At 46.1% G+C, this 25,770-nt stretch overlaps 1 protein-coding gene across 8 annotated transcripts in view; it reads left to right on the top strand.

Moving 5' to 3' along the window:
* The window catches only part of LOC115604704 (probable bifunctional methylenetetrahydrofolate dehydrogenase/cyclohydrolase 2), a 59,688-nt gene extending 34,130 nt beyond the window's left edge, over positions 1-25,558 (top strand). For 4 of the 8 annotated variants that reach the window (XM_030478032.1, XM_030478030.1, XM_030478027.1 and 1 more), the window contains 2 exons: positions 5,821-5,941; positions 6,668-9,145. In XM_030478032.1, the coding sequence (XP_030333892.1) occupies positions 5,821-5,941; positions 6,668-7,019 (473 nt within the window). In that variant the 3' untranslated portion in view covers positions 7,020-9,145. Of the gene's footprint in view, positions 1-543; positions 634-5,820; positions 5,942-6,667; positions 9,146-20,566; positions 20,746-23,932 lie in introns of those variants that run through there. The other 4 variants (XM_030478037.1, XR_003990385.1, XM_030478033.1 and 1 more) reach the window with 4 other exon arrangements.
* Positions 25,559-25,770: the final 212 nt, after the last annotated feature.

The following is a 25,770-nucleotide window of genomic DNA, read 5'->3' as shown; positions in this document are numbered from 1 at the left end:
TCAAGGAGCTGCATGCCATGGCATTTGGAATGCTCATTTATATTTTGCTGAAAGGTATGTTCTTGGGTGTCGTAAGGCGCATCGCTTTGTTGAACAACACTTGGCTCCTTCTGAAATAAGCAGCAGGGGTGGGAAGCATGCAAAGGCGTTGCAAAGCAGAATTACTTAAGCGGTTTTAAACTTGGATGAAACTTTAACTCATAGGGTATAATGTAGACCCCATGAAAAGAAGCTACTGGTAAGTAGTTGTATCATTGTAGTATATTGCAGGTATCTGTGTTGTAAATCGCATAAGGTAGTAGAGTGGAGAACAGAATGGATGTGTGTTTTGGAAGTTCACAAACAATAGTTAGTTTCCCCACAATCATCATTTCTCTGTGGCAAAGGGCAGTTTGAGGCAAGAAAGTTTGAAATGAATAGTTATTGTATCGCCACATGGTATCAGAAGTGTATTAAGTGGGTGCATGTTTTGTGGATGATATGAACCTTGAATAAATATACTGAGTTTTTCTGTTACAGTAAGCATCTATTTGCATTACACAGCAATGGGGGCACTGAGTGAAGAGTCAGCTCTTATTGTTTCATCCCTTAGCACGGACTTATGGAATAACTGGACAAAAAACAATGCTGAAGGTACTCCTTTCTTGTTTTGATTGTCTCTATTAACCTGTCATTTAAAAAAAGCGTCACTTGGACACTTGAAATTTGTGTGTGCTTTATTTGTGAGATGAGCTGCTTTCTTCATGGAGCCTTAAAACTCTCTCTGAGGTAAGAGGTGCTGCTCAGCTGGGGTAGGCTTAGCTGAAGGATTCTTTATCCACAGCCAGTTATAATTTGAAGCAGAAATTTTAAGGCAGATTGAGATAGATAAATCTGCATTTCTGATGGCTGTTTCTGTTACTTGTGTAACCAGGGCTTGGTTTCTAGCTGTCTTCAGCTTGTCTTTCTAGCTGTGAACCTTCATACACACAGTGAGAATGCAGCAAGCGTCACTTCCAGTCATGCCTCTCATTGCTGTTACTCAGTAGTTTCTTTCTCTGTTGCAGTTTTGCTTCTGGCTATTGCAGCTTCCCCAGCCCTTTTCAGAATGCTAGCTCTCTCTCTCTTCTTTCTTTTTCTTCTCTGACTGAAATGTGAACTCAAGCTGTTTCTTTGCCAACACCTGAGACCAGAGCACTGTGTTTATCCTGCGAGCTGCTTTCTGGATGTGACTTGAGGTGGTAGTGATGTCATTTCTTTGGGAGAACTGTGCGATCTGGAACTGAGGTTTTGGCAGGTCAGTAAAGGAGGAAAGGATTTGATCTGTGAGACTTAATAATGTCTTTGTTCTTTAAAAAGAACATAAACATGCATACAAATCATCATCTGTTAATTTTGAGTCAGCACAGGATGCCTTGCAAGCTTTTTTTAGTAGATCCTTAAGCTGCTTATTTTTCTCAAAACAAGTCAAACTGTTGCGGGGGGGGTGTCTGATTTGTTATAGTGCAGTGTTACATACATTCGTACATATAATGTATATGTGTGTTTCATCTGTACGTATGTAAAATGTGTCTAATATATACTCACACATATGTGATGTTAATTTTTGACTGCAGTAGTCTGATTTATCAGACCTGTGGTCTGGTTTAGTGCATTTGTCTGTGCCGTGATACTTCCAGAGCTTTATACAGCAAACAGGAATTTAATGAAGTAGAAATACGTTGTGACTCGTGCAGTGCAGTACCCTGTTTGTATTATTTCTAGAGAGCAGGAGTCAGGGTCATGTTTTAACAAAATAAGAGGGTTTTTATTGGGAGACAGAGCCATGTCTGTAGTAGTCCCATGTACCCTTGGGCTAGCTGTGGCTGTGCAAGTCCACTAGATAACAGGGCTTTTAGCTGAGAGAGTGTTCCCCTCAAAGGTAGAACCAAACTCCCAAGCAAATACATGTTTACATAGATAGTTAAAAGTATATTTTGGTGGAGGTTGCACAAAGCCACTGAAAAGTTAGAAAATGCCATTTCCAAAAAGAAGATTGAAAAGAAATGCTTCAAGAGTCACCAGAGAAACTGCCTGTATCTCTCTGAAGTTTTATTGTATCTCCTGTGCAAGTTAAGTTTTTAGTAAGGTTTATATCCAAGGTTCAGTAATACTAGATCCTAAGAAAATGAACTCACTGGAGGAACTGGCAGTTTGTTGTGGGATTGCAAGTCCTCTGGGGCCTGAGGTGTAGTTTGGGCAAAACCATTAATTTCTGCTCAATCCGCTTGCCTCCTACTTACAAGCTCATGTCCTATTTCCTTATTTTGTATTACACAGTCTTTGGTGTCACTAGTGATGGGGCTAGAAAATGTCAGGCTTGTTGATCAGTCAGGGGAGAAAAGGTAGTGGAGAGGATGCCTGGCTGGGAGCTGACATGGCAGGGATAAAAACTTGGGATGCTGTTTGGGCTGAAGGGCAGCCTCCATAGGAAAATGGGCAGTTAGGAGTAGGGAAGGGCTTGCTTTTACTTGGGGAAAAACGAGATTCTTTCACTGCTGTGAGCTGGGTCTCCCATGCGGACTGTGAGGGAGGCCCTGCACATGGGGCTGACCCTTTCCTTCTTTCTGTCCCCGTTCTGGTTCTCCCATTCCTCCCTGATGCACCATACTTGAAGGTTGAGCTGTCGTGGTCCTAGTGGCTGGCTCATCTTGTTGCAGGTCTGTCAGTTTTGGCATGCCCAGGCTTCCAAGTACCTGTAGTACTGATTTCATGTCAGATCTTGCCAAGTGTATCTGTTTGAATGACTCAGTTGTCAAGTGCTTACACAGCATGCTTTCCTTTCCTCATGTGACATGAAAGGCCACATGGATGTGTTTATTCAACAGCTTATTTAGTATCTAGGTGGATAGTATGATATGAGTTAGCATAATGTTCTGGGATGGGTTAGAAAAATTATTCTTTTTCTTCTCAAGACTCATCATTATTTCAGAGGTAATTTGTACTGCTGCAATGTCAGAATAATTAGCACTTAGAATTTGTGAGTGTGCATTTAAGATCTGATCTTGCAGCCCACAAGGGGACAAAGCTCTTGCCTCTCACAACAAGGGAGGAACGTACTGCTTGTTTGTCACCTGCACAGCAAGATGTTTGTCTCGAACGCTTTCTAGGCAGGGTTCTGCTGTAAGCTGACCTTTGTTTCTAATGACAGCACGAACTTTAAGGGCACTCAGGGAAGAGGCTTTATGTACCTGTACAGAGCGAGGTTTCTTCCAGACACTGGCAGGTGGGAGGCTGCCACCTTTCGGCAGCCATGGGCTAGATGAGATGTTCTGGTAATGTGAGTCCCACTGCTGGAAGTTAGAGTGGAACTGGCTGAGGATTTTGTGCCTCTGGTGTGTAGGTTGGTACCTTCCTCGTTTTGTTTCGGGGTTTTTTTTCCCCCCATATGGCAGAGATGCAAATGAAATACTAAACTTGTATAGAAGACGTCTTCTCAGGGCCCCGGAGAAGAGTAGTACCTTTGGTGGCAGGAAATATTGAGGGGTCCTGCCACGTGGTCATGGTTAGTGGTTTTTTAGTGGTTTTATAATGCGCTGTTCAGCCCTTTTTGTCCTGAAATGGTGATTCACGGCAGTTGGTGCTGAAGCGTTTCAGGAGAGTCACAGGGGGAGCATGAATGTGCTGTTGCTGTTTTCTGAAGCTCTTCCCTGCCAAGCTGTGGTAGTTTGTCTGCAGGCCTAAGTGAAAATGCACTTTTGCAGGTCTCCTGCATCCTGGATCTCCTTGTGGCATGTTGAGCCTTGCAGCGGTGTTAACCATGTGCTTTGTTTTCCATTGTGCTTTCCCTGGCAGTGAGCATCGTACAGTCCTCCTGGGCAGAAACTAGTGTCATCCGTCCCTTGTCACAAAAGCTGTCTTCTCTTCCTTAAATCTGTCCCTCCAAGGCCTAGTCCTGTGCTGACTGTGCTGTGGGCCAACAAGCCCATCCCCAGAGCTTGTCAACAGCATTCCAGAGGCAGCAGAGAAGAGCCAGAGCTTGATACTAGAGCTTGTGAGTAGCCAGTGCCAACTTCTTCCCTTGCAGGGTGTGTGGTTCAAGGCTGTGGGTGTGCCTGCCCTGCACAGGGCTTTCTGGAGCAGAGACACCATTCTGCTTTCATTAAATGGGGACAACGTGGCTGTGGTAGCACAGAGCTCACTGCTGGATGATAGTTGCTGATAGAGATGGGGCCTCAGTCTCAGCATACCCTTCAGTGCATATGTATTGTCACTCGATTGCTGGGAGAAAGTGTGGTAAACGAACATGTCCTTTTTCAAGCAGACTTGAGTTATTACTTGTTCTCTCAGCAGGAAGTCTGATGACTCTGTCAGGTTTCACAGGGCACTCTTTTGAAAGTAGTGTTGTTTGATCTGAGGAACAGTGATAGCATCCTGCCTCCTGTGAATCCTGGTTTGGGCACCTACCTGAAGTTGTGAATCAATCCAACATGCAGGCATAGAGCTGAGCAGCTCTTTCGTATTGCTTCTCAGCTCTGTGATGAAGCTGCAGAAAGGATGAATAAACAAATTGCTTGGTTGCGTGCATGGGGCATTCCTGCCCTTAAATGATTCAAACTGGAATCCAATGGGGAATTCAGCGGGTTACTCCAGAAAAACGTGTTGCAGGATCTCGAGTTGCTTATAGGATGGCTAGATGCTTAGATCTGTAGCTGTGGTTCCATCAGTGCAGTATCTCCAGAATTTGATTCAGCATTTAGTCAGAAAGGAAGGTTTCTGCTTGGTGTAGCATTGCCTAGTCACTTGGAGGAGACCTTATCCACTTCCTGCATGATTTTTCTTGTGGTCAGAACTGAAGACTTGTATTGACATCACTCTGTTAGGAAATCACCTTCAGCCATCACTAAAACAGTCCCCTGAACCAGTAAGACATTGCTTGGACACCCCACCCCACCAGGGATACCAGTAACGGGGTGGAGAAACCAGTTCAAACAGCTGCCTGCTTGGATGGTGAAGCTTTAGAGCTTTCTCTTCATGTGCTGCACCCCTGTGCCCGTGTTACAGCTTCATGCCAGCCTCTGGGCTCAGGCGCTCTTCTGTCGGTATGTAACATGGGCATAAGATGTCCAAGAACAGTTTTGACTTCTCCTTTATTCCCATTTGAACTGCCATGGGTGGGAATAAGGTTCTAATTTTCTGTGCTTTCAAAGCAGACGTGCTCACTGACCTGGGCACAGATTATTTTGTATAAATTCAGAAACTTAACAGTTGTGGACCATGCTTTTGCATGAGAAGACCATCTGGGCAGTCTTGGGCGCTTGCAAGCATAATGGGTCACTCTGGGAACGTGGAGTATGGAGAATGGAGGGAGGAAGCAATCCCACCAGTCATCACTTGCTCAGTTGCAGGGTGGGCAGGCAGGAGGGTTAGAAGTGCAATAGTTTGCCTTGTGATGGGGAAAAGAACTGACTATTTGAATTCAGACTGGGAAGTATACTGAGAATAATTCCCTGCTCTCATTATGTCCTAATCCCCTGATATTCCTGGGATGGTTTTTCTGATGGATTGCAGGTTGGATACTGCTGGTGTCACCCTGGAGGAGTTTCCCAGAATCATTTTTATACTTGCTTCTCAAAAGCAAGCAATTCATTTACAGTTTGTTCTTTCTCTAAAGCTATGCTGGAATGTCTTAGAAGCTTGTTCTGCTTAGCAGTGCTTGAATCTGCCCACGAGACATACCACGGTAAATCTGTGCATTAGTTGTCTTCCGCAGGCACTGTCTGTTCAACTTGAGTTGTGAAAATTAATTAAAATTACTTTTTTTTTCCCTAAATATAACGTGACTTTTTTTCCCTTTCACAGCAGACTACACTGAGCAGCCAAAGCTCATGAAGCTTATGCAGACTTGTCTTGAAGAACACCACAGCTATTGTATCAATGGGCTCTGTGCTTTCCACAGCGAGTTGAGGAAACCCATATGCAAGTAAAGAATAAGTACCTTCTAAGTATCCTTCATAGAAAATAACAACAGTAGCATTGTTTCTTTGTCTGCTACATGTTCCTAATGTAAGGTAACTGAATTTCAGCAGTTTCAAGTATTTGCAGGCTTAGTTTGGCACATGATTGAGTGCTCTGGTAGCCCAGGACTGTTAACAAGGCAGTAGAGCTGTGCTAGTGTGATACTAAGGAAGGAAGAGGGAAAATTCACAGCTTCATAGGACACTACTGTGATGGCAACTCAAATCACATGCTAGAGTAAGTAGTAAAGAAATAAGTAAATGTTCACAGTGGGCACAATGAAGGGGGCAGGATCTTCCAAGATGTCAGCTGCATCTCCCTTATTCCTTAACTGCCTACACACCGATAAGGACTGTGATGTCCTTAAAAGTTTCTGGGCAGCTTTGGCTTTTGGAGATCTTCTAGTAGCTAAGGATCAGCAGAGCACATCCACACCCTCTGCGATGAGGGTATGTTTAGACTGTGTTTGCTGCTGTGACTGCAGTCCTTGAGCTTGCTTTAAACTAAATAGACTGGGGCAACTGGTAGTCTTGATAGAATAAAGACATTCTGACGGAGCGCCAGATTCAGCCCATCCTCTTTCAGACTTGTTCTAAATAGTTTAAGACTGATGAAAACTAACATGTGTTTCTGCAATATAAAGTATGAGAAGTCCTGAATAATGTTTGCATGGTGTATATTTATTTCGTAGGTGCCTTGCAGGTTATAATGGTGAGAGGTGTGAACATTTAACACTAAATTCGTATGCACACAATTCTTACGAACGCTACATTGCTGTGGGAATTGGTGTGGGAATACTGACGAGTGGAATACTTGCTATCATCTACTGCTACGTAAGAAAGAGGTATGGGAGATATGCAACCTTCTCATCACATTCATCTGAATTGTACTGGGCAGGAAGAAACAGCGTGTGGAATTTTGAGGGCATGAGGAGTGTGTTCTTGCCTGTTGCTGATCTGTGGTGTGATCTTCAAGGAACTGACACCCCACTTCTGCTTTCCATCTGCCTTGGGTCTGAAGTCATCTTCATTGGGGCTGCCTAAATGAGTTGGGCAATTAGATTCAGGTTCTGTTCACACTGCCATGGTTTTAGGTTGGTCTGATTAACATCATGTTGCATTGTCTGTTTTAGATGCAGGAAGTTGAAATCCCCCTACAGAGTCTGCATGGGCGAGACGGCGTTGTGAAGATGTGGCATTGGGACACTTACCAATTTGCCTGTAAAGGAGAGGATGTCCTGCTGGGAAGGTCACCCTGTGCCATCTGGCAGGTACCCCAGCCTCGCTGATGGGAGGACATGAAGGGAATGGCAGAGCAAGTACCTGAAAGGAACTCCTGCAGAACTGATGGACTCCATTCACGTGTGAAGAAAGACTTCCTCCTTGGTAGAGGTTGCTAGATGATCAGGTCCAAAAAGCTAAGGATACTCGCAGCCCTCAACGATCTCCTGTGGGTGGTATTTACTGAGGCGAGGACTGCTTGGTTTTAGCTGTTTTCAGTCGTTTCAAGCCCTGGTACAGTGTTCTGCTCTGGCCTTTTCTGGTTGGTTTCTTGGTTTTTGTTTTTCTTTTTTTTCTCCCCTTCCTTTCTCCTCCTCTGGAGGAAAAGCACAACCCATCTCACAGTGGAGTTGGATTCTGAACCTCATGTGCTGACAAGACACCATTTGGGTTCTGGTTTCAGTGTCTGCTGCCTATGTGTGTGGATAAACAGGCCCTTTTCCAACACAGCAGCTACCTGCAGTGTGCTAAACAAAGTTTAGGCTTCTGCTGCCATCAAGGACAGAACCATAAAATGCTTTGGACTGAGCGAAATGGATGGTTCTCAAAAGCTTACTTCAACTTAGGAATAAAGAGTTAAGCACTTCTGGGAAAATCAGGTCATGGCACCTCTGGGCATGGCAAGTTCTTACTGTTTTCACAAGCAGAGGATTTGGACGTCTCTGTCAAAATGGATTATTGAGGGTGCTCGTGGCAAAGAACTCTACTCTTTCCTAACATCGTATAGCAGTTCATCAGATCTTCAGGCAGAACATGCCCTTGCTGCAACCTGATTTCTGCACAAGACTTCAGTTGGTAGAGAAGCTGAAATGTTGTTGTTTAACTTCAGTATGGCTTTGCCCAGGAAACAGACTCTCTTCCTTCTGTTCTCACACTATGGGCACAATGTGACCACTCAAATAAGAAACAAATGGGGATTTTGTTCCACCCTGGACAAACAGATTATGCATCAGATGCTTAGTTTTCCGAGTCTTGTCTATGAAGAATTGCAAAGGTAGCAAGATTTTTTTTGAGGACAAGGGAAGAACATTGGTTCTGAGACTGTGGGACAATCTATGACTTCTCACTGACAGGTGGAGTGTTTGCCAAGTGCTGATGAGACTGGGGGATGGCTCTAAGAGATGTTCATTTCAGCTGTTGCATGTTGTACATGTATCTGCTGTGCTTAGTCATCTGTGAGAAAAAAACAGGTACTTCGTGATTGTATGGGATGATATAGACTCCTAAATTGAGGTGCCCTGCTGGAAAGCTCAATTTCTTTGTAATGTGAGTTAATTTTCACAACAGGATGCATGTCATGTGTTGAAAAAACCCTGTGTATTTGTGAGACTACAATGATAATACTGAAATGTGTACGAAAGGCTGGGATTTGAAAGGCAAAATGTGTGTTAGGCACTCGAGTGGTCTGAAGTTCAGTGGGCTGCTCATACGGGGGATCTGGTCAGTACGTGAGTCATCTTGGTTCTCCATTTGATACCAATAAAAAAAAACAACACATCACATGCTGCTTGGTTCGGATCCTCATGCAACAGGGTGGAGGAACTGCCATGTGCATACACAAAAGGGATTGGTGAGGAACTGGATGGAGAGAGGCACCACATTGACATGAGCCTTTTGTAAGAGACACTGAGCTGATTTTCCAACTCAGCCTTTGCTTTCTTCATCTCCAGCTAAATCTTCAGATCTCTGTATTGTTTGCTCCTTTCCATTCTTCTGACCTTTTCTTAGTATCCACTGAGACAACTTCTCTTGATTTTCAAGTCAACTTTCAGTAGCTGCACTAGTGTTTTCTGTCATGTGTAGTGAGAGTGCAATTATAATCTGTGTATCCACATGCAGACACACAAAAAACCTCCTTCACCCCTTGCACACACTGAACAGACTGAACAGAAATACCAACTAGACACATGCATGTCATCAGGAAAACACAGGCAAGAGATGCTTCTCATCAGTCTGGGAGAAAATTTTAGAGCTAGATAGACCAAGGGATGAAAAGCCTCAAAGCTTTTGTCATGTTGTCTCTTCCTGCACACCCATTGTGAGTGTTGCATATCGCTTCTAGAGGACCAACCCTTCTGCAGCACAGAGGCTGTGTCTTGGAGCAGGCACACACAGTAACACAACATGCTCGGGGTGTACGTGCGGTTGTTAAAGGAGTTTTAAAGGAGGGAGTTTGAACCACTGGACTTTTAACTTGTCCATAAAAAGCTGTTGGGGAGAAATGGATCTTACAATCATAGAGTAGTTTGAGTTGGAAGGGACCTTCAATGGTCATCTAGTCCAATCCCCCTGGAAAGAGCAGGGTATCTTCAGTTAGATCAGGTTGCCCAGAAACACCTCCATCCTGGCCTTGAATGTCTCCAGGGATGGTGCTTCCACCACCTCTCAGGACAACCTGGGCCAGTGTTTTACCACCCTCATTGTAAAGAAGTCTTGTTTGGTCGTAACCATTTGTGTGTTTTCTAACTGACTTTTTTGACACCTTTTACATACCAGTGGCCGAGCAGGTGCCTTGTGTGGTATGCACGTGCTTCTTCAAAAGTGTTTACTCATTGCAGTGAGACACTCTATACCTATAGAAACACACGCTGACTGTGGTTTTTAATGCCTGGTTAAACATAACTGGAAAGGAAGGTGTATGTCAAGGCAACAGTTTAGCAGGAGGCTAGATAGTGAAATACTGGTTTTCTTTCTAGTTTGCTTTCTGGTCCAAGGCAGCTTTGGAAGGGCAGCCAGGGGAAATTTGCTGAGGTTTTTCTGCTAGTGGAAGCCAGAGAGGGGCTCTTCATCAGGGAATGTAGCGGTAGGACAAGGGGTGATGGGTTTAAACTGAAACAGGGGAAGTTCAGGTTAGACGTAAGAAAGAAGTTATTTACTGTGAGGGTGGTGAGGCACTGGCACAGGTTGCCCAGAGAACTGGTAAACGCTTCATCCCTGGCAGTGTTCAAGGCTAGCTTGGACAGAGCCTTGAGCAGCATGGTCTAATGTGAGGTGTCCCTGCCCATGGCAGGGGGTTGGAACTAGATGATCTTAAGGTCCTTTCCAACCCTGACTATTCTACAATTCTATGAAAAGCTCAAGAGTGAAACACTAGATGAGTCTCTGCCATGCAAAATGAGATTTTGTAGAAGGGCAGAATGAGAATACAACAGAAGGACAAAGGAAGAAAAAGGAGGTCTTTGCTTTATTTTAGTTTTCTTTTTCCAAGTGGTATTAAGGCTTCCAGAAAAGGGCTCCTCAGCACCAAGGCTTCTTAGACAGCCAAGGCTGGTGCGCTGACAGAGACAGCAGCTTTCTCCATCAGTTTGCAATGTTCACAGGCTGCAGTGCATGTCGAGAAGAGTGGTGTCATTGCAGTTTTGAGGCATTTCTTCAGGCCCAAGCTGTGTTTGAGGCATCACTGCAGGAATGAATCATTCTGCTGTTTGAGGCAGTGACCTGGCTGAGGAAGTCTGCGTTGCCTCAGATCGCTTTGTGGAGTCAGCCACTGCGCCCTGCCTCGATAAGTGACAGATGCTACTGGGCTAGGATGGTGTGTTGCTGCTTACGGGGCTGAATTTCCTGCAGAACTGGCCTGTCAGAGGATCAGGATCATCTTTCCTGGCTCATTTATCAGGCTCAGACTCCTTCTGTAATGGCATAATTAACAGAGTTGTAAGCTTCTGCTTCCTATTAGCTGCATGTGCCAGAAACTTGTCATTTCAAGAGGAGACCTTCTGTTTGTGTGGCTTTTAGGCAGTGCTGCATCAGCTTGGTTGGGGCACCAGCTTGGCAGGGAAAAGAGAGAGATGTTCAGGACTGGGACCTGCCTTTGTGAAGGGTAGAGCACTTGCCCTGTGTATGATCCTGGCCAGTGGAACCACACTGCCTTTTCCTGCAGTGCCTCTCAAGCCTGATTGCCTTTAGGCCACCCAGCCCTCTGCCTGCTTCGCTGGCAGCTGCAGTCACCATGCAGGTGTACCTGGTTACTAATGCTGGGACTTGAATACCTCACCTGGATTCAGCACCCATTTTCGATTGAAGCATGTAGGTGGCCTGCAGTTAACCTGATCCCAGCAAGGTCTGTTTAAAAGGGCGAGAAGCAAGCCTGTGGAAAAGATGACTGTCCTTCCAAAACACTGCTTTTAATGTTGGAAGGAAGTGCAAGGAAGTGTGTTGATGGCTAGCTAATATTTGAATTACATAGTGTCCTTGTCCTGCCTGTCTGACAGGGTGCACTGTTGGTTAACGGTGGTGCCCATGATGACAAATGGCTGATTCAGCAATCTGAGTTGCAAGGGTATGGGACCAGCTAGTCTAATAGCCAGCCAGCCACTGCAGAGTGCCAGAGGCTCTTGGAGAAGGTCTTAGAGGTCTGGTGGCAGGCAGGTAGGTAGGGTTTTCTTTCAGAGGTTTTCTCTTATTCTCTGTAACCAAGAGTATGTTTTGCATGAGAGCACAGCAGGGTTTCTGGTTGTTCCCATGTGCTGTGGCAACCCAGCTTCATTTAGTGCACAGAAAAAGGGAAAAAACCTGATTGGTGCTTGTGTGCCACGCACAGGGCTCACTGGCGTGTGGTCTGAGTGGAAGTACTGGGTTGTGTCCCAAGAAACTCCTGTGGAACTGGTTATGTGCAAGAGCCTCTGGGCTTTAAGCAAAAAACCCCCAACCAACCAACCAAAACAGCAAAAAAAGCAACCCTCCCCCTCCGAAACATACGGCCCACAGCAAAATTGTATGGCTTTGATAGCATTTACACCCATTAAATAAGTTTGCCATTGCAGATAAATAACTTGAATCATAGAGTCATAGAATGGTTAGGGTTGGAAAGGACCTTAAGATCATCCAGTTCCAACCCCCTGCCATGGGCAGGGATGCCTCACACTAGACCATGTCGCCCAAGGCTCTGTCCAACCTGGCCTTGAACACTGCCAGGGATGGAGCATTCACCACATCTTAGGACAACCTGTTCCAGTGCCTCTCCAGCCTCACAGTAAGGAACTTCTTCCCTGTATCAAACCTGAAGGCTGCATTCAGTCCCCTCCAGCCTGTTAAAGGTAGGGTCTTTGATAGCCCTGCTTGTTTCAGTAGCTCCTGGCATGGAACAAAACAGTTTCAGGGCACTGTGGCAGCTGGATCCAGCCTCTAGGAACAGAAGCATGAAAAATGAAGGGGGGAAATGCACTGGTCACTGCTTGTGTTTCAGGGTGTCACTTTGGTGGCCCAAAGGTACCAGTGAGTAACTTGACCTGACGGACTGAAAGTGCTGCTTGCGCAGCTCAGTGGTCTGATGGCATCAGTAGTGATGTGTGGCTGCTCGTAAATGTTCTGTCATTAGCCTTGCTTCAAAGAGGGAAATGCCTGTAGAGGTCCCTGTTGTTCTATAAATGCAGGAAACCATCTGGGACTCTGTCTTTATGACCCAGTTAACAAACAAACCGAAAAAAAAAAAGTGCAGGTACTCATTAAAAGCTCAGTGTAAGCAGTCATTAATTATCATGACAGCAATAAAATCTTGTACTATGACTTGACTTTGGGCTGCTCTGACTCTCGCTGAATGGAGCAAGAGCAGGCTGTGTCAGAAGCAGCTCTTGGTGAACTGCAGGAGGTGTCACAGCACAGCCACCACCGCTGCCTTGTGCAGAAGAGGGAGATGTTTATTGTGCTGTGGCTGGGAGCCCTGATAGGGCAGGGCCCTTGTGCTGGTTGCTGGGCTGAGGAAGTTGAGGTTAGATCTAAGGAAGAAGTTCTTTCCTGTGAAGGTGGTGAGGCACTGGCACAGGTTGCCCAAAGAACTGGTAAACACTCCACCTCTGGCAGTGTTCAAGGCCAGGTTGGACAGAGCCTTGGGGGACATGGTCTAGTGTGAGGCGTCCCTGCCCATGGCAGGGGGTTGGAACTGGATGATCTTAAGGTCCTTTTCCAACGCAAACCATTCAGTGATTCTAAGAGCATGCTCTCATCTGGCTGCTAGGGTTACAGCCTGGGGCTGTTGTTCTCAGTTCTGGCTGAGACTCTGTATGTTATCCCACTGGCTGTGTGGGCAGCCTGACCCTAAATTGGGAGCTTAGGTAACTGCAGGAGACAAGGTGGATGCCCCTGTTCTGAGAGGTCAGTTGAAATGGTACAAGAGGAGATAGAGGCGCAGCAAAGGTCAGGTTGCTTTGTCTAAATTGCATGAAGCTAGACATTGGTGGAGACCCCCCAGCCTTTGGTCTACCTGTCTATGATCTAGGTGAGTGCTTCTCTCCTGTTTGCAGACCAACTTTTGCCTTTATATTTAAGGGAAGCAGCAGAGGCCTGAGGCCTAAGGCCTGGGAAGAGCCAAGGTGCTGTTTGATGGGTTTAGTGGGCATCTTGTTAGTTGCAGATAGAAATTGATAGCACCAAAGTCTAAATCTTTTTATCCACCTTGCTGGGGCTTCAAATTGATAAATGTTCACATGGAAAAGGGAGACAAAATGTAAGCAGTAAATGACACACAAAAATAAGTGTAATGCTCAGGAGATGTCCGTCAGGCAGATTTCCCTGTAACTGATTTTTAAGGATTAGTCATGGTCCATGTCCTGCTATCAAGTCCACGTAGAAGCACCAGTTCACGTCACGATATAGAGGCTGTTGTATTGGTCTGAACCAGTAGTTAGGTTTTTGAGTCCAATTAAAATTCTATCAAAAAAAAAAAAGAACAAAAGAAAAACAATGAGAAAATTTCACAGACAAATTAGGGTAAAAACTGGCTTAAATGTTCATTCTCTGGAGCAGTTCAAGATGAACTGAACCTGGGAGTCAAGGCATGTCTTGCATAGCCTTTTTGGGGGAGTTTTCCATATGATGGTTTGGGACTTTTTTGCTTTATTGGGGATTTAAGGCCACTTGTGAAATTTAGCTGTAGCTCTGAGCTTAGTTTTCCAGCTCACAAAGGTCAGAGGTATTAAAATACAAGGTTTTGATTCTATGTCTGGCTTGAGTCACTTAAACACTAATTTTTAATGAAAACTTCATGTTGAATTTATCTGGTGAATGTTGGCAAACAAGTTTCCTTGCAAAGATTCCCTAGTGGCGTTTCCTTTAACAGTATTTTGTCCTTTAATAAGCAAAAGCGCAGTTTGCTGTGATTTGAATACATGATGCTCAAACATCAAGCTGTGTTTCCTGGTCATGACTGACCTCCATGCAGCGCAGTGGCACTGCCGTTGGCTGATCAGAGGAGGGCTGATGGAGAGCCAGGCTGAGGTGGCCAATATGGGCTAGGCAGGACATGTCTGTGAGCCCAGACTTGGGTGCCAGACCTGCTGCCTCAGAATTAAACCGCTTCTGGAAGCCCAGGCTTTGGAGTAGCTGTTGCTGTTGGCATCATTGATCTGCCATCACTTTCAGCTTCTCAAGGCAAGGAGCCACTTTGTGACCCAGGGATGGAGTTGTTAGAGCTTTGTCATTGTTGCTCTATGATATGGGTTATGCTCTTTGATTTTTCTTCAGGTGGTTGTTCAGGGTTTGGTTGTTTTTTGTTTTGGGGGGTGGGAATGCAAGAACCCTTCCTCTGTCTTCCACACTCAAGGCTGGTGTGCAGAGATGTTTCTGTCTGACAAACAGCACAACCAGCGTTGAGACATGAGAGTACAGGGCCATGCTTTGCAAGAGTGTCTGACTAACTCGGGCAAAGCTAATTTGTTTGACATCATTTCTGTACGTAAGCCTATGTCTGGTTTTGTCCCATTGTTATGGCAAATCCCATGATGAACCACGTTTTATTGACTCCGTAGAGCCCGGCAGCAGATTTGACTCTGAGCACTGTTCCAGGAAGTTGGCTTAATAGATACTAATGCAGAATTGAAAGGTTGCGGGGCAACATACAGGCCTCGAAGGTCTCTGTGACAGCTTTATGTAACAGGGAGGACACGAGCACCTTGATGCATCCCTGCTTTGCCAGCCACGGGGTGGGTGAGGCAGGCTGAGATGCAGGCAGGCAGGGACAGCGAGGAGGCACCTTGAGTCACAGGCCATGCCCTGTAGCCAGAACATACGGTATCTGGCTAACAGTTTTGTGCCTTTTCCCCTCTTTTCTAGGCTACAGCATGTTCATGTGTGTTTAATGGAGGGATGCTGTTGTGGAAGAGGAGCGCAAGGAGGGCCCCCAAGTGGACCTCTCACTGCAAGAGAGATATTGAGGTGCTGGACTGGGTCCGGAGAAGGGCAGTGGAGCTGGTGAAGGGCCCGGAGAACAAGTCTGATGAGGAACAGCTGAGGGACCTGGGGGGGTTTAGTCTGGAGAAGAGAAGGCTCAGGGGGACCTTATCGCACTCTGCAACTACCTGGAAGGAGGTTGTGGTGAAATGGGGGTCGGTCTATTCTCCCGAGGAACAAGTGATAGGACAAGAGGTAACAGCCTCAAGCTGCACTAGGGGAGGTTTAGACTGGATATTAGGAACAATTTCTTCACCGAGAGGGTGGTCAGGCATTGGAACAGGCTGGCGGAATCACCTTCCCTGGAAGTGTTCACACACTGTGTAGACGAGGCCCTGAATGACATGGTTTAGTGGTGGCCTTGGCATTCCTGGGGTAATAGTTGGACTTGATGAGCTTAAAGGTCTTTTACAACCTGGTTGATTCTACGGTGCTATGATTCTAAGTGGCCTTGTCTGTGTTTGTGGCTTTTGGAAACTCTTGGCATCTAAAGTGTTAGTTTGTTGGTACAAGTCTTTGTAGCTCTGGCACAATGTTTGGTGGACTTTGGCAGCTTAATCTAAAGCTTGGCAAGCTGGGATTTATCATTGTTGTACATGTGGGAAGGGGTGGGAAAGGAGCTGTTGGTGAGGGTGAGAAGGCAGATGCTGCAGCTTCACTTTGGAGTGGGACACTGTGGCTACCCTGGCCAAGTGAAGAGGATTTAGGTATGTGTTTGCACACAGCATCCTTGGCTGCTTTCAGTGACTGCAGCCTTACTGAGGTTAGTAGTGTTGGTCTGTGAGTGCTGAGGATTTCCTTAGCAATGGATAGTGCAGGCCTAGAAGAATAGCCACTCTGTTTTTATACTGTTATTTTTGTCATCCAGCAAGGGAAACAATTAAATGCACAATTTCCATGCGATTAGGCTATGGGGCCTAGTCTTTCTGTTCAACTTGAGGTCAGACCTGGGTCCACACACAGGAGCAAATCCTTTGCTACCTGGTGGCTGTAACAGAGTGTGGCTGTGAAACCTTCAAACAGGAGTTTCTACTAATTTCTGTTGCTGCCTTATTCTCAGAGGTGCAGAACTGTGAATTTCAGTATGCTTGTGAACAAGGTGGAGGCTAGTTGAGACTGACAAAGCGCACTGTGCTTAATGAACCTGTAAAATCAGTCACTCGGAACCTGACCCTATAAAACAAGTCAAAAGAAAAAGGACAAATGATTTAAAAGCAAAACAAAGTTCAAGACCCAAAACTGGGTTTGGGGACAGCTGACTAGTTCCACGAATGGCACAGTAAGGTCTGTGGAAAGTCACAAAAGATGCGTATCTCCCTGCAGTGGCCTCTGTTTCAGCTGTGAGCTGGTTTCCTGCATATGCTTTTACAGCTGAACAGCTCATTGTACCCCCTGTGTGAGCATGTGTAGCTTGGCTAATATACCCAAAACAGCTCCTAACTTGCCCTGCTGGATTGTGGACCCCCATTATGTGAATGCAGGTACCAGCAGTGGAACTGGCTTTGGCCCTTGTGTTGCGAACTGTTGTTTCAGTAGTTGAAAGTAAGTGAAAGGAGGTGATCCTGCCCCTCTACTCTGCTCTCGTGAGACCCCGCTTGGAGCACTGTGTGCAGTTCTGGTATCCTCAACATAAGAAGGACACGGAGCTGTTGGAGCAAATCCAGAGGAGGCCACGAGGACGATCAGGGGCTGGAGCACCTCCTGTATGAAGAGAGGCTGAGAAAGCTGGGGCTGTTCAGCCTGGAGAAGAGAAGCTGTGTGGAGACCTCAGAGCAGCATTCCAGTATCTGAAGGGGGCCTACAAGGATGCTGGAGAGGGACTCTTCATCAGGGACTGTAGTGACAGGACAAGGGGTGATGGGTTTAAACTGAAACAGGGGAAGTTCAGGTTAGATGTAAGGAAGAAGTTCTTTATCGTGAGGGTGGTGAGGCACTGGCACAGGTTGCCCAAAGAAGCAGTGAATGCTGCATCTGTGGCAGTGTTCAAGGCCAGGCTGGACAGAGCCTTGGGCGACATGGTCTAGTGTGACCATGTCAGGGGGTTGGAACTAGATGATCTTAAGGTCCTTTCCAACCCAAACTATTCTATGATGGGCTGATGCTGTAAAGGATGTGATTGAACAAGGGCACATCTGACTTTGCTGTGGTGGCCAAGGCGGCAGATGGTGAGCCCTGTCCCAGCAGTGCTTGTGCCTGTGTGCCCTCCTAATAGGGTATCACTTGCACGAGCACCTGTGTGGGTCCAACAGCTGGAGGTTAAAGCATGGGGTTTTTCTTGTTTTCCAGCTAGAAGTAGATTTATAGCTCTCACTGCCCATGGATGACTTCTACGGTGTTTGCTGCCACTCTGGGAGCTGCCCTTTCAGGCTGTCTGGGTTCACTGGAGTGAACCGGCACCGTGAAATCCCAAGCAGGACTCCCAAGGGGCTGAAAGACAGGATATTCTCTTGCTCTTTCCCCTTGCCTTGGTAATACTTCTCTTGACTTTTTTGGTGGCACGTTTACAACTTCTCGTGCAAATACATCTGAAAATTTGCCCTCGGGAACTTCTCAGCCATCTCCTGAATTCCTTCCTCCATCACTAACTACTTTTTTCATCAAGATTACAGCAGCAAAAAAATGTTCTCTATGGGCTAGGTGCTCCCCTGTGCGTGAAAAATGTGTGCAGGAGCCAGGAAACACCAGGAGCTTCTTCCTGATTGTTCCCAAGAAGAATGAGGAGTGACGCAGGTGAAGAACATGACCTTACTGAGACACACGTGCTCTGAGGCCTGCACAGAAATGGCCATGACCTCAAAGCAACAGTAAAGAGTTTCGGGGTAGGCGGGCAGAGTTGTGTGGCCCCTCACATTCCTCTCTGACCCTTTCCTCTGGTCCAGGATGGTTCATTTCATGTTCAACCTTCCTGGCCTACCCAAAGTGGGTGTCCCGTCTTCCCACCAAGAGCGAGTACCTTGATGCAGAAGGAAACCATGTAGGTTTACTCTTGCGTGGAGGCTCTTCCCCTTAACAAGGCACAGGGGAGAGCTGCAGAGGAGCATTTTAACCCCATTTCTGAGTTTTCGCAAGAGCTGAGTTGCACGCTGCTGAGAAAAAACTGCAAGAGGTCTCACGGAATTGGGAGGAAAGATGGAGCCTCCTGTCCTTGCTTTCCTCTCCTGTTAGTCAGGGTATGTTTGCACTGGTTTGGCCACCTCATTTCATTTAGGCAGAGGGAGGATACCCCTGTGTGGAGTATCCTATAATCTTCTCCAGTGCCCTCTTGTAATTCAGGTGCTGCATTAAAACTGCAGCCTGGAAGGTCTTTAAAGGGGGTTTGAAGATCATTCTAAGGAGGGTTCATTTGATTATGCTTTAAACCATTGAGTATTTGTGAAATGTTGGAATTGAATGCCTCCACTGTAAGCTTTTCAAGAGAATTTATCGTAAAGCAGGTATTTGGGATTTTCCCAATTAGCTCTGGCCTAACTCCAGCCCTGCTGCAGGCTGCAGTAAAACATCTGTTGAGTTCAGCGGATGCAGACTTGGGCTTCTTGCACCAGCTGAGTCCTTGGGCATTTAGGTGTTTGTCTTGTGAGTGCCATGGGGTTCTTAAAGGTTCTCGTTTGTTTGTGGTGGTTTCTTTACCAAGAAGTACCCTGATACGTAAGAAGAGTAAGGTAAGAGATACAAGCCAATGTGCTATTCACTAACAGCAGCTCGTAATTGTAAGTGTACTTTGCATATTACTAGAAGGGAAAAAAAACCTCACCCTGGGTGGACAAGAAAACTTGGTGACACTTAACTATATATGGGCACAGTTTGGTTAAAGCCTGTTGAAATCCCAGGCATTTTTCCATCAACTTTGTTAGGCTTTGGAGCAGCCCGAATTAACGTTGTCCACTTTGAGCAGTGACTTTTGAAGTGACACCTGACAGTGGTGGGAATTTGACTTTGTGTATTTTCACCAGGTTTTTGTATCAGCCATCCGTCAGTCCTTCATGTCCACCTCCTGAGGACTGATTTTCCGTAATTGAAGTGAATTAAAGTGAGAGTGCTCCTCTCCTTCAGTACGCCTAGTTGTATCTACCTGGATTGAAAAGAAACATGAAGATATGAGCCAAATCCCTTTGTCTTTAAAACCTTTGAATACATTTAAGAATGAGCAAGTAACAAAGCAATGCTCATGCTTCCTTCAGCATTTCAGCTGTGTGCTGCCACATGCAGAATTCCTGCTATGCAAAATGTATTTTCTGTGATCAGTGTCTAGTTGACATGGAAATAGATAATCAAATGTTGACAAAGGTGCCCTGTGTGTATGATAGAACATCACCGACTTTAATGTGCATACCATGCCTTGTGCTGATGCAGAGCTGAGGCTCTAACTTCGATTTCAGGTGTTTGAGCAGCAAGTTTGTCTTTTGTTTCTCATAAAAATAATCTTTGTTAACATAGAACTGGGGTTGATGCAGATCATCACATGTACAGAAAGCCCTGCAGAAAACATCCCATTTCCCTTGAATGAACTCAGTTAGAGGAAAACCAAAACCAAACCAGCAAACCCCAGCTCCAGCTGTGTGGGGAGAGTTGGATCCATGTGCCCCCAGAGCCCTGTATAAGTGTTTGGAGAGGGGGCTCTGCCGCGGCACAGTGGCAGGTCTCTGTGCAAAAAGATGCAGATCGGGGCCTCCACAATCTTCATACTCTGTAGTCTGGTCCTTCCCGTAGGTTAAATTCCCCCCCCCCACAGGTATATGGCCCTATGCAGAATGCAAAAATGATAATCGAAATAATACAAAGTTACAGTTCAATATGATATAATGCAAGTCGCCGCCAAAGAAATCCCAGCAAAGGTTTCCATGTATCATGAGGAATTCGGTGATACAAAATAAACTTGCATTGCTTCAGGAGGGCTGCTAGTTCAGGAGCTTGAGCTCAAACAGGGTTTGTCTCAAACTGCAGGCACAAGACATGACCTAAAAGTTGATTTGGCCTGTGCCAGTGAAGCAGCAAAGGGACAAAAGCATGGGTTGATCTGCGAACACCCCCATGCACAGGATCTAACATGTCCCAACTTGCAGAGTTAATAGGCCCAAGGGACAGTGCTCCCTTGTTTGAGTATAATGACCTGATAGTTTTGCCATTCTTAAATCTCTTGCCTTGCTCAGCTTTTAATTCCCATTCTCCCACAGTGTGGATTGGAGCTGCAGTATCAGGGTAAGGAGTCAGGGAGGCTGCTGGCACTACTCCAACTCACCAGCCACAGAGGAGGCCACCTGTGAGAAGGCTCCATGATCTGGATCATGGGAGATGCTGGTCCAAGCCTTTACCTCTGCACGTGCATTTGGTGAGTTGCACACACTGCATGTGCCTTGGTACTACCACCAGAGAAGTATCAGAATAGCCACAGGGATGCAATGGGGGTTAAAGTATTTAACAGGTGCAGAGGGTGGTAAACCAATACCTAGTCCTTAAGTATCACTTTGCATCTGTAGATGGAAAACCAGTCTCACCTTCAGCATGTGTTGTGGGGGAAGCAGGCAGCTGAACTCATACAGAGACTCCCCTGGCCCAGCACACTGCAGGGAAAGCAAAGGCTTCTCTCTCTGCTTTTGCTTTTGCTGCTTGCCTCCTTGCCATCCATAAACAGCTGGGGCGGGGGGGGGGAAGAGAGTTTCGGGTGTTCCTAATTTTAATAAAGTGGTTTTAGGAATGTTTTGCCTCTCTGGAGCTTTCATAACATACACTAATAGAGGCTTTTGGCAAGAGCAGTAAAGCAAATTGCTCCCACCCTCCTTTAGCATGTGGTAAGCAGTGTCTATCCCAGCAGCCATGTGACTGAGAGTCTGAATGCGGCGTGGTGCCTGGTGAGCTGGGAATGCCCTTGTGAAACACCCCAGCCTCTGTGTCCAGCACGGATCCACTGGCTTCTGCCCTCCCATCCATCCTCTTTGACAATTCATACCGTTCTCCTGAGCTGCTGCTTTTTGAGCAGCTGGGGGATGTTCTGTCACTGGGGTTGCCCTTCCTTGCACCATGGTTGCCTCTAAGCCTTCATTTCCTTTGCTTTTGAGGGCTTGCATCAGACTTTCAGGCACTATTGAACAGAGACATTTGTGTTTATCTGCCTACCTGGTAAGGGAAAGGTAAGCAATTTTTATGCTTTAAATGCCTCTCATATCTCCCCAAGGGCATTTAGTTATCTCATTCCTTAGCTGTAGATACACTTGTAGTGGGTGTAAGTTACAGTTTCCTCCTGCTTTATCTGCAGAGCAATCTGAAGCCCAGCCAAGTTCATAGTGCAGTCATTTACCTTAGAACAAGTAGTGTCAGGACTTCACACCACTGCCTTTTCCTCATGGTTTTAAATTAAAATTTATGAGGGTTTCATTCACAGCAAACACCTTTTCCAGATGCAGTTGTCTGTGTTCCGATGTGGTAGTGACAGGTTTGAGGTGTGAACAACAGGCCCAGCGTTTTCCACTTGTGATGGCTTCAGGAATGACACCAGAGCAGTGTGTATCCCAACATGGGTACAGCCAGGGCAGCTCGTACAGCCAGGGCAGCTCTTGCAGCCAGAGTAAAGGCTGCTCAGAGTGTGTCAGGAGCAGCATCTCCTGCCCTCTCTTTTCCCTCAAGAGACCGGCATAGGAAGAGAAAAGAAAATGGGGTCCTGCCTAAGAAGATTTTGGTGACAGTGGCCCCACTGAGATTATTGTGAGAATGAGGCCGAAATGAGACATGTTCCAGTTTTTTCTTGCTTGTGACACAGCATATGACTCATGTCCTTTTTACCAAAGTCTGGGAGTGTGTGTGCAGGGGGAGGAGATGCAGAATGAGAAGGTCACGAAACGTAGGAACGCTTATCTCAGTCTCCCAGGAGTAGTTTGGAACTAGATGATCTTTAAGATCCCTTCCAGCCCAAACCATTCTATGATTCTAAGTCCAGTGCCTTGTTCTGGTGTATCCTGAGGACTCTTGGGAAGAGAAATCATTACAAGGCCACCACATGCCGGTGTGTGTTTTGTGCCATGTAGTCTTGGCTTTATGCGCTGCTGTTCTGCCCAGTTGCTGTTCAGGATGGTGATCAGGCAAAGCAGCAAATGAGGGTGATGGCTGTAGGGGACTGGAACTGGGAGATGGGAAAGAATGGAAATGTGCTGGTGACAGGAAGACGTGGCTGGGACATGATCAATGCAGCATCCACCTGGGAGCAAGGGAAAGAGGCAGTTTTAGAGTGGGGCCGGCTAGCAGACAATGAGGATTGCTACCTATCACACATGCCACTAGAAGAGTGGGCTGGGGAAATACAATACAGCCACAATTCGCGGATGGAGACATAGCTGAGGGGCTGTCATGGCCCTTCAAAAGAGGCCAGGATAATAAGCTATGCCCTCTTTCAGAACCATCTTCAGTGAGGACAGTAGACTGGACTGGCTCAGACAGATAGCTTTTACTGTAATGCACAGCTTGACTGAGTATCTGTGTGGGAGACAGCTGTGTATGTTTTCTGGTCGAGGGTATGACAGAGATAGGGATATGGGAGCTGAGGGAAACCAGCTTGACTCAGAGAAGCATTAAAGTCTATGGGGACAGTGTTAGGATCTGTGTAATGTATAGACTCCCGGGGTTTGGTGAGAAACAGCTCTAAACTTCAAAGGGCACCAGGTAGCTGCGACAAGATCTCTTTTAGATGTAACATGTTTGGAGACAGCAACAATATATGAGGACTCCTTTACCTACCCAAACAGTATTTAAGGTTGTGTCAACTATTATTTCTTGAGTGCTTTACTGTCATCTGACCTGATGTTAATACAGTTGTACCCTGTAGGAGTTACAGTTCCTTGAGGCACCTGTTTTGAAGCTAAGGACGTACTGTCATTCTGCTTTGCACCAGTAGTGGGTTATTCCCATGTGGATTAGGAGTGACACAACTTCGTGCTTCTACTTCTTCTACACCAAGGGTTCTTCCTTTTTGTCTTCTTTTTGCTTCCAAGCTGAAGCTTCCCTCTGTGTGAAGACCACTCCTCCAGCCCCCAGTGCTAGCTCCCTAGTCAGCTAAATATGTGCCAGCCAGGGTAGGTGTGCATTGCTTTTAATACAGTGTTTAGCTTAGAGGGAACTTCAGCTTATCTCTAACTCTGCTGAGAGGATATGTCCTGAGGTGGACTGCTAAAATATGAGACTTTAGTTTTAAGTCTTCTCTTTGAAAGGTATTTTTAGATTTGTAGCAGGAAATTTGCTAATTATTGATCATCAAAACACCCAATTTCACCACACCAAAGGAACACCCAAGAAAATCTTGTGGTTTTCTGTGTCTGTGTGTACACATGCATGTCACTGTCTTCAGTCAGCTGGAGTGGAAGTTTATATGAAGGGGGAAAAAAACTAAACCCTACCTGTAGGTGAGATGTGGGAATAAGAATTGAGAGAGGTGTAATTTGCTTTCTCTGCCTGAAAGAGAATTACACAGCTAAGTTCTAAGCTTATGGAAAATGCTGACAACAATAATGTTTTATTTCTTCGATTTACAGTTCTCCTACAAACAATCTGTAGAAGCTATGAAGTAGAAGCCTTGGTACGTACAATTAGAGGCAACTGTTGTGGTCAGTGACAGTTGTTCAATGTTTCCAGTGAAGTTGGAGTAGAGAGACTTACTGCAGATGGGCATGCATCGAACTGGTCCATTGTGAGCGTGCGAGTACAGTCGAGGGACTTCCAACAGGATATTTGCAAGTTGTTAATATCCTGTTTATGAAAACCATGTAAACAGTTGAAGGCCATTGCCCAAAGGATGTTATTTGGATCTACGTAAATGACAATTCCAACATTTGCAATGCAGGGGGCCAGCAGCTCTGATGAGATGTGATGTGGTCATCAAAGCTGCTGTGAATTGTCAGATGCACACAGGACCACGTTGCATAAGAATGCTCTAGGAGAGAGGGGAGAGAAACTTGAAGTGAGACCTCTTTCTTAGTTTAGTTAACCCATGTGCCCTTTAAAGTAGTTGATTTGGAAAGATGGGAATTTGCTTTGCACATAGTCACCCTTCCTGGAAATTTGTCTCCTGGTTCACGAACGAGAATGTTACAAGAACAAAACAGGGGGAAGGGTTGAGGAGCCGGGATGGACAGACAAGAGCAGGGCCATGTTCTGCACGAATTCTGACATGTTTCACCTCAGACAGGCCATCTTCTGCGTGAACTTAATGTGTTTTTGGTTGATGGCAGGTTGCCTGTGTGCTTGGTTTGGGCAGGGTAGATTAATCTGGGTGTGGAGCTGGAACACCAGTGTGTTAGGTATGAAGGGGTGACCTCTGCTGTAGGCATGCCGCAAGTCAGTGGCCAAAAGTGTCTCATCCTGAGCATCTAATGGGCAGCCTCTCTTTGGGCTCTCAAAAAAAGGTAGTTTTCAGGGATTCCTATTCTTTTTGAAAGTCCTCTGGAGGCACTATCCTTATTTAGGAATTTAGCTAGACTCAGAGACCTAACTTGTGTTTGGCAGCTTTGGCTACCTGACCTTATCCCCAGCCCCTTTTGTCATGTATGAAGGATAAAGATTCTGGCTGCAGCAGCATTGGTCAAGAACTGCCGACCCTAGCTTAGTATTGTTCTTAATTTAATAGCTGATGCCAATCTAATTAAACCCAGCCCTGGCCTTTGTCCTGTCCCACTTGATTTACACGCAGGCGCTCCGAGTGTCATGAAGGAAATCTGCATCTCTTAAATAACATCAAGCTGCAGGAATGAGGATGGGGGGGTGGATGTGGAGATAACATGTGGAGGAGTTATCTGTGGAAGTGTCCCGGCTGCTGGCACCTCTCCCCCAGGACATCCAGATGGTGTCTGCCTGTGCTGGAGCCATCTCTGCCCTTCTTGGCCCCACAGAGGCCCAGATCTTTCCTTGGGCATCCCTTTTGGTACCTGGTGTGTGGCTAAGCTGGCTAATCCATTTCTTCAGTCCTTGACCTAGGAACCTAGATGTCTGGGGAGGCTTGGATACCTGAGGTGATGTTCAGACCATGGGTGGGAGGAGAAGGTGACTAGAAGATGATTTCACATAGTCTTGGTCATTCCCAAATGAAACCCCAGAGGTTTCCGCATACCATGTGATTCATGGTTGGCTCTCGGGATGTGGTGGTACTGAATTCACTGGAGATCAAAGAATATGGAATTTTATAGCAGGATGGGCCTGGACAGAGAAAACACAGAATGGGAACATCATGTTGAGTGTTGCGGCCCAAAGTATTCCTGATCAAAGTCTTTCCTTTCTAGCTGCACCTTGGCAGACAGGGAGCATGGTGTGAAGAGCCTGGCCCCGAGCTGATGCGAGCTGAGGGAGTGCCACAGCTTATCCCTGCTGGAGGTGCAGG

This window comes from Strigops habroptila, chromosome 3 (genome assembly GCF_004027225.2).
Source record: "Strigops habroptila isolate Jane chromosome 3, bStrHab1.2.pri, whole genome shotgun sequence".
Lineage (NCBI taxonomy): Eukaryota > Metazoa > Chordata > Aves > Psittaciformes > Psittacidae > Strigops > Strigops habroptila.
This window is presented reverse-complemented; position numbering and strand designations above follow the sequence as displayed.